General features: G+C 38.8%; 1 protein-coding gene across 2 annotated transcripts in view; it reads right to left on the bottom strand.

The window, feature by feature from the left end:
* The window catches only part of GYS2 (glycogen synthase 2), a 62405-nt gene that overhangs the window by 7425 nt on the left and 39233 nt on the right, over window positions 1–15747 (bottom strand). For both annotated transcript variants that reach the window (XM_035256108.3, XM_078336083.1), the window contains 2 exons: window positions 5668–5794; window positions 1009–1104 (listed from right to left, as the gene is read on the bottom strand). In XM_035256108.3, the coding sequence (XP_035111999.1) occupies window positions 1009–1104; window positions 5668–5794 (223 nt within the window). The remainder of the gene's footprint in view (window positions 1–1008; window positions 1105–5667; window positions 5795–15747) is intronic.

Genomic DNA, 15747 nt, shown 5'->3' with positions numbered 1-15747 from the left:
CTAACTTGAGATGGGCCTTTAAAATAATAACAATAATAATAACATATGTACTCTCTATCTAATGACCAATATATGTACTCTAAGACCATAATTACTGTAATATCACTTCTAGGCAGTAGAAGGGATCAAAATTCAGGGGTTAAAAAAAGGTAAAGGACAAAGCTTATCCAAGTTTTGCACTCTTTTTGCAGTAATATATTAATATTAACAGCATTCTTATGTTATTTAGGGACCACCTACTTAAAGCTCCTTTTTCCTCCACTTTTAGTTTAGGTTGAGAGGGTACACGTGCACATTTGCTATATGGGTACGTTGCGTATTGCCGAGGCTTGGTGTACAAATGATCCCATTGCCCAGGTGATTAACATAGCGCCTGGTAGGTAGTCTTTCAACCCACCACCCCACTCAAGCAGTTCCCAGATGTCTATTGTTTCCATCTTTGTGTCCACTTACACGTGGGAACACGCAGTATTTGGTTATCTGTTCCTGCACTAATTCACTTAAGATAATGACCTCCAGCTGCATCCATGTTGCTGCAAAGGACATAATTCTATTTATAAATCTACTTTTTTTTTTTTTTTGAGGCAGCCTGAGGCTCTGTCACCCAGGCTGGAACACAGTGGCACGATCTCAGGTCACTGCCACATCCACCTCCCAGGTTCAAGCGATTCTTGTGCCTCAGCTTCCTGAGTAGCTTGGATTTCATGAGTGTGCCACCACACTCAGCTAATTTTTTTTTTGTATTTTCAGTAGAGATGGGATTTAACGATGTTGGCCAAGCTGGTCTTGAACACCTGAGCTCAAGTGATCCACCCACCTCAGCCTCCCAAAGTGCTGGTATTACAGCCATGAGCCATCATGCCCGGCCTAAATCAACTTTTAATTAAACAAGAAATATAAAAACATTATTATCAGGATAGCTTTAGAGTTAGGCTTTGTAAAGACCCTGTGCCTTGTTTGGTTTGAGGTCACATCTCCCCAGGTTGGGTTAATGATGAAAAACCTTACCGTAAGCAGTAGGATCAGCCACATGCTCCTGCATGAAACAGCCAAACCCGGAGAGATTCGTGGTCACGCTGGGGATCCCCATCACAGTGCATTCAGCTGCCAGGGGAAATGAAAGCTCTGCTTCAGACCAGCGCCTGTATCTTTGTATGCACTCAGAGAAAAAGGCCCTAGTCCTCCTAATAACGGCAGTGTTCACTTGGTGTCGGGCAAAACAGTAAACTCTTTACATGTTTCATTAACTTATTTCATCTCTCAACAACCCTGTGAGGTGGGGCTACCATTATGCCCATTTTACAGCTGAAGAAATTGAGGCACAGATAAATTAATAACTTGCCTACCTTCGCAAAGCCAAGGTTTATGATATAGCTGGGATTTGAAGTCAGGTACCCAGCTGCAGAACCCTTGGGCAGAACCGCCAGGCTCTACTGCACCTTCAATTTCAGCTGGTTTTGTTTTTAGCTTCTTTCTAGGCTTTGTTTCTATGTACTTGGCAAATTTATGGAGTAGGTTAAATACATTTTGGACACAACCAGCTTCTTCCTCCATTTAAATGTCTCTTGGTATATATTCCTTCCACTGTCTCAGGAGCTCAATAAATGGAGATCTCTTTCAGTCCTTCCTCACCTTTTAATCAAAATCTGTTTTCTAGGAAACAACTGATACATCTTAAAAATTTTGCTAGTCTCAAGGATGTCGGCATTTTTAAGAATTTATAATTGATAATGAAATTACCCTTTGTTGGTGAGTGGAGATGGATGAAAAAAGATCTTCCCATTCCCATGAAGTAATACAATTTAGATGGCAGCCTTATCTCTTGCTCTGCAAATGCTTCCCCTTGGTTTAGCTACATAGCTACGGAGTTGTGCTTCTCTAATTTTAGTGGCAGGTGGTGCAGAGGAGGAAAGTGGGATGGGGACTATCAGCCCTTTTGAGAATCTGATGAACATTTTGGAACCCATCTCCAGAAATACTCTTTTTTTTCCCTTTTTACACATTTTTATTTCCTCAGACTTCCTCCTGGATTCAGCTCCACCTTCCATGGGAGTTGGGAGTTGAAGAATATCCTATTCTTTTTCTTTTTGCTCCTTCCTTCCTTCCTTCCTTCCTTCCTTCCTTCCTTCCTTCCTTCCTTCCTTCCTTCCTTCCTTCCTTCCTTCCTTCCTTCCTTTCTTCTTTAAGTTCTGGGATACATGTGGTGAACGTGCAGGTTTGTTACATAGATATACATGTGCCATCGTGGTTTGCTGCACCCATCAACCCATCATTTAGGTTTTAAGCCCCGCTTGCATTAAGTATTTGTCCTAATGCTCTCCCTCATCTTGCCCCAACCCCCCGCATGGACCCCGATGTGTGATGTTACCCTCCTTGTGTCCAAGTGTTCTCATTGTTCAACTCCCACTTATGAGTGAGAACACACAGTGTTTGGTTTTCTGTTCCTGTGTTTGTTCACCAAGGATGATGAAAATTTTATATACTTATGTGTATTCTTATATGTATCAATTCACTATGTAGTAAAATTCCAGGTACCCATGAAGTTCAGTACATATTCATCAAAATTAATTTCATAAAATAAGTGCTTATATTTATTTGGCTCTCTGAAAACACATTTTGATGAATACTTTCTGGAGAGAGTTAGATCTAGTAACGCATAAAAAGATTATTCTAAAAAAAATTAGAGAGCTATCTAATATGCTAATGTTAAATGTATGCCAACAAAAGTTGCATTCTTTCTAAAACTGTAGGTTAGAGGAAGAGTGGCCAGCTCCCTTGGAACAATGTAAAACACAGACTGACTCATTCACTATGGCGTATTCCAGAAACTCCCTTATTTGTCTATTTATAATATCTTTTATAACATCTTCTTTGGCCTTTATCTTAAAACATTAGCTATATCTCCCCTATCATTTTTGGGTTACGTGTAACTTTGCCCTATAAAATGACATTGTGGTGGACAGTCTGCTGTGAGTTCTATAACATTCTTTTGTCCTGACAGAAAGGACTTCCCACTTGCCTCAGTCACTCATGCATTTGGTTGTGTGTTCCTCTATCCGTGATACTTCCAATAGTAAATCATGTTACTAGAAATAATAAGGTCAAAAACAAAGTGTTAAGTTCAACAGGGAAATGTGTGCTTTATGTATCTCGAAAGACAGATACCCTATTGCAAGCTATTTGAGATGTTCATGTGGACATTTCAAGCAGGAAGATACCACCTTCACGAAAGTAGACCATTTTTAGATCTGCAAGACAGATACCTGGAGGAGTTAGATACAAACATTTGCTATGTCACATTTCAAGACAATCCTTTGTCTATTTTTCCCAAGAAATGTTAAAGTTTTTATAGCTGCTGGCAAATTATGGTTGGTGAAACCTAGAACAATAGAAAAGGAACTTATGACCAAAGATGTGCAGCCCTAATGTTGTTCCTGCTGTGAACAATATAGGATTCTATTTTTGTAGAATTTTAAGTTCTATATGTTAATTATAGGATAAGAATGCAAATAATGGCCTGGCGCAGTGGCTCATGCCTGTAATCCCAGCACTTTGGGAGGCTGAGGTGGGTGGATCACCAGAGGTCAGGAGTTTGAGACCAGCCTGGCCAACATGGCGAAACCCCATCTCTACTAAAAATACAAAAATTAGTCAGGCATGATGGTGGGCGCCTATAATCCCAGCTGCTCGGGAGGCTGAGACAGGAGAATTGCTTGAACCCGGGAGGCAGAAGTTGAAGTGAGCTGAGATCACGCTATGGCACTCCAGCCCAGGGAACAAGAGTGAGAATCCATCTCAAATAATAATAATACTAATAATAGAAAAATGTCTTCCTCTTCATAATTCAGCCTGTGATTCCACCTGATCTTGGCCTCTGTTGCTCCTTACTTGAGCTTTATGTGAAGGATGACATTGAGGTAAGGCAAAATTTATTATCTCCATTATAAATAAAAATGTCTTCTGAAGTTTTTAAATATCACAAGTGACAAGGCTGGGTGCAGTGACTCATGCCTATAATCCCAGCATTTTGGGAGGCTGAGGCAGGTGAATCAGTTAAGGCCAGCAGTTTGAGACCAGCCTGGCCAACATGATGAAACCCCATCTCAACTAAAAATACAAAAACTAGTTGGGTATGGTGGCATGCACTTGTAATCCCAGCTACTTGGGAGGCTGAGGCAGGGGACTCTCTTGAACCCAGAAGGCGGAGGTTGCAGTGAGGCAAGATTGTGCCACTACATTTCAGCCTGGGCGACAGAGCGAGACTCCAGTCCAACGAAACAATAAAATCACAAGTGAAATTTTATTTACATTGGGCAGAAAAATCTCTAATAATTAATGAGATGGAAAAGTTATTATTGTATTCTTTGCATTGGCATGTATTTAAAGTATTTGTTTCCCTTTTAATTGGGCATTTCAGTACAAATACAAATTGATCACTTTTTAAAATATTTATTTATTTATTTACTTACTTACTTACTGAGATGTAGTTTTGCTCTTTGGTCCAGGCAAGAGTGCAATGGCCCAATCTCGGCTCACTGCAACCTCCACCTCCCAGGTTCAAGCAGTTCTCCTGCCTCAGCTTCCTGAGTAGCTGGAATTACAAACATCTGCCACCACGCCCAGCTAATTTCTGTGGTTTCTTTTTTTTTTTTGAGACGCAGTCTCACTCTGTCGCCCAGGCTGGAGTGCAGTTGTATGATCTTGGCTCACTGCAACCTCCACCTCCCAGGTTCAGGCAATTCTCCTGCCTCAGCCTCCTGAATAGCTTAGATTACATGTGTGTGCCACCACGCCCAGCTAATTTTTGTATTTTTGGTAGAGACGAGGTTTCACAATGTTGGTCAGGCTGGTCTCGAACTCCTGACCTCGTGATCCGCCTACCTCGGCCTCCCAAAGTGCTGGGATTACAGGCGTGAGCCACCTTGCCCGGCCCAAATTGATCACTTTCAATGCTAATGGCAATGATGCTAGTAGGGTCCGGAAAAGAATAATACCTAGTGGTTCTGAGAATTTACCATCTATTAAAATAAAATAAAATAGGGAAGGAGGGTGAAGGAGGAGTTTCTGAATAGAATGATTTAATTTTTGACAATACTTAACACTGAATTGCTAGTGTCTCTTAGTACCTATTATTTTGAGGCAAGGAATGTGAAGAAAACTTTTCACTGTATACCTTTTTACATTTGCTTCCCTACCATGTGACTGTGTTCCCTATTACATATTAAATACAGCCCTTATATTTTTAGAAAAAATTCTTCGGAAGTAAGTTTTAAAGAACTACATTGCTAGACTATTATTTCTTATATTAATTCTACTTATAGTCAATTTCTCCTTCACACTAATAAAGGGGGCAGATAGAGATTGCTAAATAATATATTATCTTCATAATTCATTCCTTTTTCTTTGGAATTCAATGAGGTAATGTCTCACATACCTCCTAAAATATGCCCAAACTGTGGTATACTTGTATGATCTTCATCTTTATTTTTAAGTAATCATCTACAAACCATAAAATTCATCCCTGAGAGAAATTCAACCAAAAGTGTTTTAAAACTGAGGAAATGAAATCTTATTAGAAATATTTCAACCTTGAATAGTATGTATATGCACATAGAATAATATACTAACAAAATCCCAAACATTCCACATTCTATACATGACACATACCTGGAGTATAACCCCAGGGTTCATAGTATGATGGAAATACTCCAAGGTGACAACCTCTGACAAACTCTTCATAATCCATGGGTAGTAAGGGGCTGGTGGAGGACAGAAACTCTGGGTGCAAAATCACCTGAAAAAGGAAAATTCTAATTTAAAAAAAAAAAGAAAAAGAAGCAAGTACCATGAAAAAATAAGTGCAGTTATTTCAGTACTGTACTATAAAATCCTTGTATTCTAGATTCATGAAGAAAAAAGAGATAAGACAAAAGAAAAAGAAAAAGGCCTTGGTGGTTTATTCTCTCTCCATTCTGTAAAATATGTCTACTCTGCATGTTTAACTTTCTCTCAGATTCCAAGGCTTAGATTGAAGGATAAGGAGTTAGCATGCTCATTTTTGTTCTCACACTAAACTACGTCCTCCAACCCAGCTTTGACATGCAATAAAAATTAGATTTGATTATCTAATTGCTCCTGTCTTTTACTGAATTTGTTACCACTCGAGCAGGAAAGAGGGAGCTATATAATAGACCACTCTCACATGCCTTAAGCATGGCTTATTCAAGTGAAATGGAACTAAGGCACAGGGAAGATGTTCTAGGAATGCCATCTAGACTACATCATGCTAGAGGACTTCATGGAAGCCACTATCCTCTCTCACCTAGAGGCCATCACCTCCTAACATACTTGCCTGCTTCTTTCTGTTCCACTAGGGTCTCTATCAACACAGCTAGACTGATCCTTTAAAAATGTCAGCCACTCCCTTGATTAAAGTTGTTCAGTGGCTTCCTATTTTACCCACAGTAAAAGCCAAAGTGTTTATCATAGCTTCTAAGCAGTGGTGTGCTGGTAAATATTTAAGAGCTGAGACACTGAAGTATAAATATATATTAGTACATGTATTTGTTATAATTTTTAACGATGTAAGTGATGTATATACAGTTACCAAAGAATAAAAGATGTTATAACATGTAGATGTTTATAACAACTTTATTCATAATTGCCAAAAATTGGAAGAAACACAGATGTCCTTCAGTAAGTGAATGAATAAATAAATGGTGGTACATCCAGACAACGGAGTATTATACAGTGCTAAGAAGAAATAAGCTATCAAGCCATGAAAAGAAATAGAGGAAAGGTAAATGCATACTACAAAGTGAAAGAAGCTCATCCAAAAATGCTACATGATGTATGATTTCAACTATGTGACCATCTGGAAAAAGTTAAACTATGGAAGCAGCAAAAAGATCAGTGGTTTCCAGGGGTTAGGGGTGAGGGAGTGATGAATAGGCAGAGTACAGACAATTTTTAAGGCAGTGAAACTATTCTGTATCATACTGTGATTATGAATACATTTGTCAAAACCCATAGAATGTATAACACCAAGAGTGAACCCTAATGTAAACGATGGATCTTGGGTGATAATTATGTGTCAATGTAGGTTCATCTACCTATTAGAACAAATGCACTGCTTTGGGGGATGCTGATAATGAGGGGTTCTGTGCACGTGAGGGGGCAGACAGCAAATAGACACTGTACTTTCTGTTCAATTTTGCTGTGAACCTAAAACTGTTCTAAAAGACAAAGTCTATTAAAAATGGATATAGACAATACTCCTCATTGTGGACTCTGTATAGTCAATTAATTCTCACAATTTGCTATTTTTGTTTTCACCAAAATTTTGTATTCATAACCAATTTATAGTCTCAACTGACGGCTGAATGTAGCTCTGACATAAATGTTGGTTGATTTCCTTTGTTGGTTGTTAGAAGGAGCTGAAATAACAGAGACATTTGTTGGAACTTCACAAGTTCATCAATAATGCAAGTGACTTCTTTTCTGGGTCAGATACTAGTTTTTGAACATGGACAAAATAGGTTTTTTGCCACTCGCAATGTAAAAACTACAGATCCAGAAATCAATATGAAGTAAACGAAGCAAGATTTGTAGTGTTTACGTATTTTCATTCTAAAAATACTAAAAATACTCCCTTCTACCACCAAAGCCATTTTCAAGCTACCAGTATAATATTGCTGAATTCAGAGACAGGGAAAGCAGTAGCACATCAATATAGAGCATTTGCACAATAAAGATCTCACAGACACCAAGAGCCTCAAGTGCATAGGTCATGGTAATGTGCAGTAAATAATTAGGATGAGATTAATTCTGAGCGTTACCTTTCATTTAATATAGTTGACTTATTTTTAAGTTTACGTAATGTAATTTTAGCAATAGCTGCATTCAGAACTGTCTCACAAAGTCTCTGAACATCTATTGGCTCTTGTGCACCTGTATGAGCCAGTTCTGGGACAGCACTGCAAACAAAGAAACAAAAGCAGGGACTTTCTGTATTTGCTCTGAACCTAAAGCTGCTCTAAAAATAAAGTCTATTAAAATGTATACAGATAATACTCCTTATTGTGAATTCTATATAGTCAACTAATTTACACAATGTGCTATTTTGCCTAGCATGTTTGTTTGTTTGTTTGTTTGGCCCATATTTTGCCCACAGGCTATTTTATCCTTCTGGTTCCTACTATTCTGTCTCTGAATTCAGTGATATCACACTGATAGGCTGACAATGGCCTTGGTGGCAGTGAGAGTTTTTAGAGAATGAAAATAGGCAAATACTAAAATTATGGCTTGATTTACTGTGCATTGATTTCTGGACTCAAGAAAGTGATGGAAAAATATTAATAGTTCAGGTTTAGCCTTAAAATGTGTTGTGTCTATAGCCATTACATTGTGAGTGGCACAAAATATTACTAACGATGACAGCATGGCTATAACTGGAAAGTTGTGACTACAATAGCTATTTAACTTGCTAACCGTGCGAATGAATTAACCTATTTCTCCCACTTACTACAGTTCTCACTGAGCTTTTATTAGATTATCTCTCAGCCTCAGCCTCAGCCACACCTAAGAGGTTATGGAAAATAAATAACATCTGATATAGAAGTACGGGGAATCTCACATTTACAGAAAATTCCAAGTACAATATGAAGAGAATTAATATATTTTCAAAACCATTCATAAACTGCTGACTTAATACCCAGCATTCCCAAGTACTTAATGTATATTTCCCACAAACAAGAGCATTCTTACATAATCTTACATAAACATAAAAATCAGGAAATTCATGCTGATAATTACCTTATAATCCTTAAACCCCATTTAAATTTTTCTGATGATTCAAATAATGATTTTTAAACCAAAGGATCCAGTTCAGAATTACATATTGCATGTAGTTGTCACATCCCTCTAGAGTCCCTCAATTTGGAAGAGTTCATGGGCTTTTCTTGGCTTTCCTGACTATATTATATATGATATATATAAAATATATATTTTTGGGGAGACTACAATCTATTTATTTTGATATATGTTCCTCAATGTGTGTTTGTCTTATGCTTCTTCATAATTAAATTTAGGTTATACATCTTTGGCAGAAACATCGCAGAAGTGATGCTGTGTTCTTTTCATTGCATTTTAATCAGGCCGTAAAGGTTTTCTATTTTTTTCATTAATGATGATGTTTATTTTGATCTCTTGATAGAGGCCAAGCCTTTTTGGCTTCTCCACTATAAAGTTATTCTTTTTTCTCTTTGTTATTAACAAGCATTGGGGCAGTTATTTTGAAGCTGTGTAAATATCTCATTCCTAACTAAACTTTTAATTACTACTTGTATTGGACTTCTGGTTTCTTACGCCATTCCATGCATCCTAATTCCTTCCTATCCTATTTATTTTGACACTCAAATTGTCCATGATTTGGCCAGTGGGAGCCCCTTCAAGATTGTTTCTGTATATATTTAACAAGTCTTCATTATTCCTTGAGCATTTCTCGGATTTTTGACACAAGAAGTTCCAGGCTCATCTTGTACTTTTTATCTGTCACCGTTCTAGAATCAGCCAATTCCAAAGGCAGCCCTGGTTCTCTTTAGTAGCAAATGGTGTTTAGAAATCAAGACTCGGCTACCAGGTGTGCTCGTCATTGGCCTATTACTTCCCCCAAATGCTCTAAGTAGACAAAGAACACACACACACACACACACACACACACACACACACACACCTGGTTTTTGCTAGCTTTAATTTACTACATATTGGGTCAATTTTCCTCTGTGTAACTAATCTTTCTCCACACACTCCCTCACATGCATGGATGCCCTCCTCTCTCTGCTCTGGCTCTGATATTGCTTCAGGCTCCTCCTCTTTGTGTCGACATTTCTCAGTCTGCTTGGATTCTGATGCCTTTCTCTGAACTTCCACAGCACTCTCCCTGTTCTAGTGCAGATACCTACCTTGTGTTGCCGACCTAATGGCTTTAGAACTTAATTGTTCTGGAAAGGAAAAGGAAAGAGAAAGAGAAAGAATAGAGACTTGGTGCGGTGGTTCACACCTGTACTTTGGGAGGCCAAGGCAGGTAAATCACTTGAGGTGAGGAGTTTGAGACAAGCCTGACCAACACAGTGAAACCCCATCTCTGGGTGTAATGGCATGCACCTATAATCCCAGCTATTTGGGAGTCTGAGGCAGGAGAATCTGCTTGAACCTGGGAGACAGAAGTTGCAGTGAGCAGAGATCACGCCACTGCACTCCAGCCTGGGCAACAGAGTAAGATTCCGTCTTAAAAAAAAAAGAGAGAGAGAAAGAAGACAAACTATTTTTACACAAGCACACTACCCTTCTCATGTTTATTCATTAAATAACAAGTATACATTCTTCAGAAGAGATTACTTTGAAGAAAAACCCTAATTTGGATATGTAATATAATATCCTAATTTGGATTTATATTTGTATAACGTTTTATATATTACAAATATACATATTACCTCATTTAATCTTAGTGACATTGTGCAATGGGTAAAGAAGCTAAGACAGAAAGAAGCCATTAAATTATCAATCTTAAATTGATTTTATCACTTTATAATCTCATCATATGCCAAGGATTAAAGTAAAAAAAATTAGCAGGCACAGTGGCTTACGCCTGTAATCCCAGCACTTTGGGAGGCTGAGGTGGGCGGATCATGAGGTCAGGATTTCGAGACCAACCTGGCCAACATGGTGAAACCCCGTCTATAATAAAATACAAAAAAATTAGCTGGATGTGGTGGTGTGTGCCTGTAGTCCCAACTACTCAGGAGGCTGAGGCAGGTGAATCGCTTGAACCCAGGCAGCGGAGGACGCTGTGAGCCAAGATCATGCTGCTACGGCCTGGGCGACAGAGCAAGACTCTTATTTATATTTTTTTATAAATAAAAAAAATTCTTAAATCTTTGTTTTACTGAAAAGTTTTACTCCTTGGATCCTCAAGGACATTACAAACATTAGTTATATCTCAGCAGATCCATAAGAAGGAGATCAGTTAAACTTGAGAAGAAATAAAATGATAAAGGATCCAGACCCTAGTACTTAAGAATTTAATCACAGAAATCACAAAATGGCAAAGTAAGAGTGAATAAAAATATTTTCATTCGTAGAACATGATTTGAGTTTTGATTGTGTGCAAAGTACCGCACTACAAAAAGAGACAAAAGACACAGATACTGTCAGATACTGTATCTGGGCCATCAACAAATTGGCAACCCATTGTACTCTCTTGGCAAAAAACAAGAAAGAGAGATTTGAAAAGCATTGTGTCTACTTCAGCATTTCCAAGCTTAGGAAAATTTGCACAGTCCACAGCCCATTTTGGAACATGAAAACACTATGGTTTATTTGTTTGGCTCCTAGCCAAGGAGAATGACAGCACAACTAAAATGAGAAAACAGCTGCTCTGGCCCTAAACCAGCCAGTTGCAGAAGCCCAGGGATGAGCCAGGGATACTAGAGGTCAGTTCAAGGTTATAAAGAGGATTAAATGAGATCCTGTATACAAAAGCCCCTAGGAAAGCTCCTGGCCCTCAGCAGGCCCTACCTAGATCAGTAGGAGAAACAAAACAAGAAACCGACAAAAATTTGTCTATTTTTTATAGCAGAGAAGTAATGTCTCAGGAAGTTAATTTTTACACTGTGGCAGCCCAGAATCGAAACATGAAATCTTCAGCCTGAGTTTTCCTCAGCTAAGGCAAAAATGATAAATTCAAATTCAAAATAATCTGCAATGTTTGCTGAATCAAACATGACATTCATATCAAAAACCTATCAATGCACTCTGAGAGTTTAGAACCACTCTTCAGAGTTTTCAAAGTAAGCAGGTGATTAAGTAGGTGACTCATCACAGGCCTACGTTATTGCCAAGTTTTAAAAGAATTCTGTTAATAAAATGTAATACCTGATTCTGAATTGATGGGAGTTTCTCTCAGTGCTTTGAGTATATAGTAAATGTCAGGAAGGTGCTGTACATTTATATTTTTGTGTGTCTGTGGCTGCCTTATGATAATAATAAATGAACATCTCAAAATATTCACAACTAAAGCTGTATAGACATAAACTATGAGACAAACTTTCATCTTCACTCACCCTATGAAAGTCAAGTGCTTTGATATCTCTGTGCCTTTTCATCTACTTTTTTCCCTCTGCCGAGTGAGTCCTCTTTTCTGTTATTTGCATGATGAATTTCTGATCATTAATCAAGATCTAGCTAACATGTCATCTCTTTTATAAAACGTCTTACCAAATCCTGCAGGCAAAGATAAATCCACTTTCTTCAACTCTCACCAAACTCTATTCACATCTCTTCTAAAAATAATGAGTTCCCATCATGTGTCAGATACTGGGTTAACTACTAAAAGAAGCTAATACTTATTATGTATTTGCTATGTGCCAAGCTCTTAAATGCAGCACCTATTTATGAATGTTTTATGAGACAGGTTCCCACTCTGTCGCCCAGTCTACGGTACAGTGGCACATTCATAGGTGGCTGCATCCTCGAACTCCTGGCCTGAAGTGATCCTCCAGCCTCAGCCTTTTGAGTTACTGGGATTACAGGCAGGAGCCACCGTGCTTGGCCTATGTCTAATTTAATCCTCACACTTCTGAGTGTGAGGCTATTTTCTCACCATTCACAGTTGAGAAGACTGAGGTGCAGACAGATGCAGTGAATTTTCAAATTAGATAAGTGGCCGGGATTTAAAGACAGTCTTCATGGACTCAGCCTGCGGCTGCCTTCTTTGTAGATCTGCCAGCCCTGGAAATACAGTTCAGCTTTCCTTCTAGAGATCTTAGCCCCAGGGATCTTGACTGACAGCACCAATTGCCTTCCCTCTGGATCTACTGCAGCAACGGCTCCTAACCTACAGGAACTGGCAGAAACTAGTACCGGTGTGAAGTGGTTTCTGCCCAACAGGTGCATTTAATGGGCAATTTGTGTTTGGGGAATCCCTATCCCTATTAATAGGAATCCCCATTCAATTGCTCATAGAATCAGACACCTACCTGCCAATCTGAAACTATTTTGTTAAGTGGGAGGCATATAAAGCTAAAACAGAATGAAAAGGTTGCTGAATACAAAAAAAAGTTGTGTGTAGTAACATTAACACTAATATATTTTAAATAAGGTAATGGTAAACCAATGTAAACACACACACACACACATAAAATAGGCTTCTTTTGGATTAAGAAAGGAAGCACTGTAAAATAGTTCTGAATTTGTGTTAGCTGTAGATTGCACTATTGAAAACTATTTTTTTCTGTGTATATGTGTATGTATGCATTCTTTTTTTTTCCTTCCACTAACTGACAAGCCATGTTGAGTGGTCTTGGACCATTGCTCTTTCCCTGTGTCAGTCACAAGTGCTGCTGCTGTGTGTATATTTTTTGTATATTAGCCAATTTTTATTAATTCTTGTTTTTTATTAAATACATTTGACTTTCCTTTCTAGGAAAGAATGAAAGGAAGGAAGGAGGAAAGGAAGAAAGGAAGTAAAAAAGGAAGGAAGGAAGCAAAAAAGAAGGAAGTAAGAATGGAAGGAAGGAAGGGAGGGAGGGAGGAAGGGAGGAAGGAAGGACAGACTAGGCATTTTTAACCTGGACTGCAGTCTATGGCTCTTCCTACATCATCCTTCCTTCCTGCTCTGATCTGCATCTCCCTGCCTGCACTTGCTTTCAACTCCTTTATCCTCTCACCTTGGTGTCTGCTTTCCAGAGAACGTAAACTGAGACAATACATATGAGACATGATTGTTGCCTCAAAGAACTGAGTTCTTCTAGAGAAACTGACACATAACATTTTAAAAAATACCATTTCTTGTGGTAACTCCTATAAATGCAGTAGATATAAAGTGTCTTGAGAATGCAGATAAGGAAACACTGTTCCTGTCTGGAGTAGAGGAATGTGTGTTAGGGAAAGGTGCAAGGAAGTAATGACTTTTAGGTTGGATCTTAAAAGAATTATTAGAAGGACAGATAAGTATTTCAGAAAGCGATGATAACATCAGGAAGGACACAGAGGTGTGAAAGTGTCACATGTTTAGAAAATAAGGTACTTTTCCATTCCTGGAAAATTGTTTCAGGCAAAACACTTTTAAAATGTAAATCAGCAAGGCATTCTTCATTCAGAGCTCCCAATTTCAAGGTACCTTCCAGCCTCAGTCTTCCCAAGAGCAAGGGAAGCATGAACTATTGCCAGCTACATGAGCCATTCCTCCTTTTCCCACTTTCCCTCATCCCTCCCTTCTGTCTGCATGTGTAGTACATAACATGTGCCAGGCAGCAGACAGACCTCAGGAAAAGATCTATAGATTTAGATATAAGTGTGACACAAAAGAAAAACAGAAATCTACAGGGAAATAAAAGGCTTTCATTGCCCCTTTACTATTTTCTTTCCAGGAGACAGAGAAGACCAGCCTAGGTTAAACTATATGAAAATGAAGTCTAGTTAGTGCTGACACACTGTAATGAACTATAAGTCTCTGTGGATCTAATGACACTAAAAAATCTAAGGGGTCATGCACCTTGATGGATACATTCCTGCATTCCCAGGGAGGTAGCTCACTTATTATAGAAGGTGTGCTTGTATAGAAATTTCAGAAATACAGAAACGCAAATGAGAAAATAAAACCCACTTACAATGAAACTAGCACCACTATCCTATAGAAATAATACTTACGGGTTTTTGAATAAACATAGAAATTGACACTTCAGATCTTAAAACTTGATGTTTACCTTTGTCTCATCAAAGTTTCTCCCTCGGGAAACTGATCCTCAGGTAAGGGACGGTTGCTCACCAGATCACTGCATCCAGACAGTGAGATTCCAGATGTCTCATTCCTCATGATTGCTTCTTTATCCTTCCCTAATTCCTGTTTTACATTCCTTCCCCGCTATATAACCCCCCCAATTTTAGTCAGATGGCAGATGAGTTTGAGGCTGATCTCTCATTCTCCTAGGCTGCAGCACCCGAAAAAGGCTTCTTCCCTAGCAAGACTCATTTTCTCAGTGACTGGCTTTCCGAGCCTCGAGCAAGGGGACCCAGATCAAAAACCTGCCGCTCCAGTAACAATTCTATGGCCTAGGGTATATGTGCATATAGATATGTTTGATATAAATGGGATAACACAGAATGGAACATTTTACAAACTGCTTGCGTTACTTAATGTGATATCATGAGGTCTTCCTACAATTATGAACATTTCTCCTACCTCGATTTCCAAAATATAAATTGTTTATTCTCTGCTCTTTCTTTCTTTCCCTGACTTTTCCTCCTTAATTTTCTCTTAAATCTTGAAGTATCCTTGGATTGACATTTTTTTCTACTCATTCAACATAGTCCTTTTTATTTTTGTTTTTGTGGGGGTTTTTTTGAGACAAAGTCTTACTCTCACCCATGCTGGAGGGCAGTGGCACAATCACAGCTCATTGCAGCCTCTACCTCTCACTTCTATCTCTCTAGTAGCTGGTACTACAGGCATGTGCCACCACACCTGGCTAATTTCTTTGTATATTTTATAGAGACAGGGTATCACTATGTTGCCCAGCTGGTCTTGAACTCCTGGGCTCAAGTGACCCACCTACCTCAACCTCCCAAAGTGCTGGAATTACAGGTGCGAACCACTGCACCCAGCCCTCAACCTGGTTTGAGTGTGTTGGGATCTCCATTCCTTGGTGTCCACTGCTGTCCACGCACCGATATCTCCCTTTGAGATTG

Source organism: Callithrix jacchus, chromosome 9 (assembly GCF_049354715.1).
Source record: "Callithrix jacchus isolate 240 chromosome 9, calJac240_pri, whole genome shotgun sequence".
NCBI lineage: Eukaryota > Metazoa > Chordata > Mammalia > Primates > Cebidae > Callithrix > Callithrix jacchus.
The sequence above is the reverse complement of the archived record's forward strand: the minus strand, read 5'-3'. Positions and strand labels throughout refer to the sequence as shown.